The sequence below is a fragment of the Coffea eugenioides genome, chromosome 3, assembly GCF_003713205.1.
Source record: "Coffea eugenioides isolate CCC68of chromosome 3, Ceug_1.0, whole genome shotgun sequence".
NCBI lineage: Eukaryota > Viridiplantae > Streptophyta > Magnoliopsida > Gentianales > Rubiaceae > Coffea > Coffea eugenioides.
Window position 1 is genome coordinate 24,366,837 of NC_040037.1, and position 5,088 is coordinate 24,371,924.

Here is a 5,088-nt window from a genome sequence, read left to right on the forward strand (position 1 = left end):
TGCATAATGTGTGTTCCATATGAATTAGAGTAGGACATTTGACATACAAATATTTTCACTGCAAGAAATTCTTTTAACAACAAAGTTCTACCTATTATTAACTGGTCAATAGCTACAACGGCAAATATGGCTAACTAAGGCATTACAAGGTGTCCAAGCCCGATATTCAACAGCATTTAAAGCCAAGCAGTGAGTAAAGACAGCCCTCCAATACAAGCATCTAACACAAATATGTCAGCCAACGATGGTCTACAAAGATGGTCTACAGCCAACTTCTTTACTTCTATCAAACATGAAGTCAGGTGGCAGCTCATGAAGACAAAATAACCCTCCTGTATGCTCAAACCTTCCTTCCCAATACAATTGTAGCTTAATTACTCTCAATACCCATCTCCTTTCTCTTCAACTCCAATGCCATGCGTTCATTTTCAAGTTTCATCCTTTCATTTTCTATCTTCATTCTTTCCAATTCCCTGTCCTTTTTCCTGCTAAATTTTTGCCATTTGAAACGCTCTTTCTCCAATTCCAACATTTGGGCCTGAATTTGCAGCTTCTGCTCTTCCAATTGAAGTGACCGATGACTCATCCACTGCTTTTGCAAAAGATTTGCTTTCATGCCTTGTGGCATCACTTGGTTCACATCAGTAGGTGCACTCTGTGATGGAAAAATTAAATTTCTGCTACAATCTAAAGCACTAAAAGAATGACCATAACAGCCATCTTCATTGCCATGACCATGCTTTATCCTTTTAGAGGAACTCCCAGAAATACCATATGGCATTCGTTCTGCATGCAAAGCATGACTCTCCTCGTAGTCTTCACGATCATCCAATTCAGCATCCTGATCATCCTCTTCATTATCATCTGCTGGGTGCTTCCTAATATTATTCTCATCTGGATCCTCTCTACTTCTGAGAGCCAAGCGCAATGACCGTTGCAATTCAGGGTCATGAGGCAAATGTAAACGGTTTCCGTTGTGATAAGAACACATCTCTTCATAATGCAAATGCTTTGAGCTGAGGATTTTCCTTACCTCCTCCTTTGCTTTCTCGGATACATGATCCATCATGTCCAAAAGTGCAGGATTCTCAACCACCTCACAAGAAGTTCCCCTTCCAAGTATCTCATTAAGTCTCTTATACCTTTTGTTGAGGTCATTGAATTTATCCTCACATTGCTGAGGTGAAACAAAGTGGCCCCTTTCAGCCATGACCTTTGAGACTGACTTCCATTTTCCTTTTTTCTGCAAATTAGCAAATTTCCTTCTGGCTCCACCATAATCTGCAGTAGCCTCCTCCCCTATGTAGGAAACAGCAGTAACTAAGAGCCTAACCATTGTATCAGTCCATTTCACACGTTGCCACGGAAACGCCTTCTTCCCTTTACTGCTCTCATTGTGGCCATCAGCAGCATCTTCAGTAAAACTTGGCTCATCCTCATCACTCACACATTTAGCCTTATCTCCCTTGTTAAAATCCGCCAAAGAAATAGTATGATCATGCTCTTGCATGCTTCCAATTGTGAGAGGAAAATTCTCATGGATTGTCTGATGAGCCATTGACCCTTGTCTGGAATGAGATTGATTATGCTGGTGCAGGGAAAAAGGGTTTGGTTGTTGATGATGTATTCGCATAGAACCTTGTAAATCAAGACCACCAAAGGAACCATTTCCTGGCATCATGCTCCCTGATGCTAAATTTCCTTCCATAATTACCAATAAACAAATTTAGATCAAACCCACAGAACCAATCCCTTTAAAACAGTCTATACCACTTTACCCTTAATAAAAGGTTCTTTTCCAGAGTTCAGATATGACTCAGATTCTCCGCAAAACCCTGGCCGACTAGCAGTAAATCCAAAATCCTGCGAGAGCTTCAATTCAAATTCCTCGAACACATCTAGATAAAAGATCCCTTTTCACTTTTATTTCCTCATAAATTACTTCAAGAATCCCTATATGAAATTATGCATCTTTTATTCTGAAACAACCTTTTCTACAAACAGGTAATAGCTGCAAAGGAAGATCAGGGATATCAACTCATACAATGAAACCCAACTTCATAAACAACCCAAAACTCATACCAACACCAAAATCCGAACAAGAACTCAAAAGACAGCAATCTTTAACAAAAACCATAAAAGCTCGAACCTTTCCCAAGAACCCACAACTAAAATATCTATGTTTAGTCGAGAAACTTACACTACAGCAAATGACCAGAAAGGCGAACCAGCTGCTGTTAGGGCGAGGACTTTGGATGCAAACGAGACGAACATTACACCTGAGACAAGGCGAAGAAAAAGACAATGGAAGGTGTATTTGGGTTTATGGGTACACATAGAAAACCTTAATAGTAGCCAATGAAGAGATGCTGCAGATACAATGTATGGGAGGATCAAATGGGTCCACTTGGCAATTGATTTCAAGTATCATGCTGAGAGAGACGTATTGGTGCTTAGCAAAAAGTCAAAATAATTTCACTTTGCACCCTTTAACGAAATTCAAATTTTCATTTTAGTTCTTAAAATTTAAATTGGGACATTTTGGTTTTTAAAAAATATAATTTTGTTCCACTATAGTAAAACCAGTTGCCAGAAGTGAGACACATTTAATATTTAGGTGGGACAAATTTTTGTTTTACAAATAGAATGTTCGCTCAATTTCGAATATTTATTATAATCAATATTTAGATGTCAAAATAAGATATACTAAATATTAATTTGACTTAATTGCCCTGAATTAGTTTATAAGACATGACATGTCTTACTGTATTTTGTTTTTTTTGTTTTACAATCGTATTTGTAAATTTTGATATTTACATGAAATTTTGATATTTTTAATGAGGATTGTTATCAAAATTTTTCAGTTGTAATACTCTATTTATTCTAATGTATAGACTTTTAAGTTAAAATTTTGCATTTACTAGTAACATAATTAGTAGCGTAAAATATAAATTACTTGAAGTCAAACAATTATAACTTAATTTTAATCTATTTCCAATTTTGATATGAGATTCACAAAAAATTCGTACACATTTGTTCAGAAGTGAAAGAATAAAGCATCTTAAAACATTTGTTTCCTAGTATAAGAGAAAAAATTATTTTAAATACAAGAAAAAATAATTATTATGTAAAACAACGTTCAAATAGTAATTGATTTTACAAATAACCTAAGATATCATGATGCAATATAAAGATTTATAAGAATAAATATAACATCCTAATGCACGGTTAAAACTATACTACTCTGTTTACCCACTCGTTTTCTCTGTCTTCTCTCTGCTCTCAACCTTCTCTCCATCGTTCTTCCTCCATAGGAGGGTGATCTTGGCCCCAAATCAATGTCTACTTTCTTCTTCCTCTATTTTTTGGTTTAATAAAATCTATCATAAACTATCTTAGTGGGAATTTTGTTTAGTTTTTTGTTATTATTTTCTCAAATCTAAAAAATTTTCATATCTACATGTTAGATCTAAAATTTTATGGACTTTCTTTTTAGATTAGATCTAAAATTTTTTGAACTTTCTTTTTAGATCTCAACATCAATTTTGAATTTGATCTAGTTAGATAGCAGATTAGAGAGAATAGACATACGCATATATTTATGGAGTAGCACGTGCAACTGATCAGATTTGATGATTTGTGATTCATAGTATATTCTTTTTTGATTTGTAACTCTGTTAAATCTAATAATTTTTTAAATCAGATATATCTGTAACATGTTCTATATATTTTCTACCATCAGTGCAGTTTTCTTTGTCAAGCAAATCGTGCTAGATGATTTTCAACTAGTTTATTAATAATATTGGCTTCTGTTTTATCAAAAAAAAGTTTGACATCCTATTATTTAGACATTTTAGTATGATGGTGGAAAGAGAATTTCTTTTTTTTTTTTTTTTTTAAGAATGGCATTCCAAAAAAAAGGTTGATATGAGCGTTCAAGGAGGAAAGGGGTTTCCCACTTAAATAAATCATAACAAATATTGAAATGGAATGGACAAGTTGAAAAGATCTTTCCTTTCCAAACCATACTTGTGTACCAAACAAGGGGTTAAGTTTTGAATAGATATTAAATAGGGATAAGATTGATTTGATTAGGTTAATTACTAATTTAAAATTTTGTCTAGATTTATTGTATCTTATCACCTTGTAAACCTATAAATAGGCCTTGTATCTTTGAGTTGGAGATATATATAAAAATAATAATTTTCCATTTTTGTGTCTACTTTTACATGGTGTCAAATTAAAGACCCTAGGGCCTCTGCTTGAAATGCTACTTTTACCCCCAAAAATAAAGCTTGAACTTGAAGTTCTGGTGGAATCACATGAAATGGTGCAAGGTGATAAGGGTTCTACTCACTCGATCTTAGAAGACTTGGTTGCAAGAATGACCAAAGTCTTGACCAAAAGTCAGATGTCTACACCAAGTAATGATTCTTCCACATCATAGATTGACATTAACTTGGATGAAACCAACAACGCCTTAAGGTCCAAAATTGTTGAGATGTATATTTTGAGCAAATACAATTTGAGATACATTAATGGAGAGCTTCCACAATCATCACCAACAATTCCAACACCTTTTTACAATAGCAAACTAAAGATTCAATTGTGAAAAGGATGGATGATAAACTCAATAGATTCATCATTGATTGGTACTTCCATCTATTTTCCTGTGGTGAAAATGGTGTAGGATACTGTTGCTACAACCTATTTTGATAGTATTGATACATCCAAAGTATATGAATTATGCAGAAGAGTGACCCAGATGAGACGTGCCACACACCAATTGAAAATTTTATAGTGACTTTCAAAACTTGTAGAGAGAAATTGATTTTCATCGATCAAATCCCAACTTGAAGGTCATGATATCTCAAACACTACTAGAGCGCATGCCTGCTCTTGAAGCAAAGGCAAGTGAAATTATAGAAGAGGTGTGTAACCTCAATGCCATTGATCTCTCACCTTTGCCAAACCTTACAAAGGCTTTTTCACAAATGCAACCCGGTGTCACGCCCCATTTTTGAAAATAAGATTACTTATTATTTGAAAATTAGTTTTTTATTTAGAGAGTAAATAAAGAAAAAAAGA

General features: G+C 34.4%; 1 protein-coding gene across 1 annotated transcript; it reads right to left on the reverse strand.

Moving 5' to 3' along the window:
• On the reverse strand, nt 1-2,334 carry LOC113764641. The gene is made up of 2 exons (XM_027308607.1): nt 2,201-2,334; nt 1-2,011 (listed from the first exon to the last, which is right to left on the reverse strand). The coding sequence occupies exon 2, from the start codon at nt 1,706-1,708 to the stop codon at nt 371-373; it is 1,338 nt and encodes a 445-aa protein (XP_027164408.1). The 5' UTR covers nt 1,709-2,011; nt 2,201-2,334; the 3' UTR covers nt 1-370.
• Between the last annotated feature and the right edge of the window lie 2,754 nt (nt 2,335-5,088).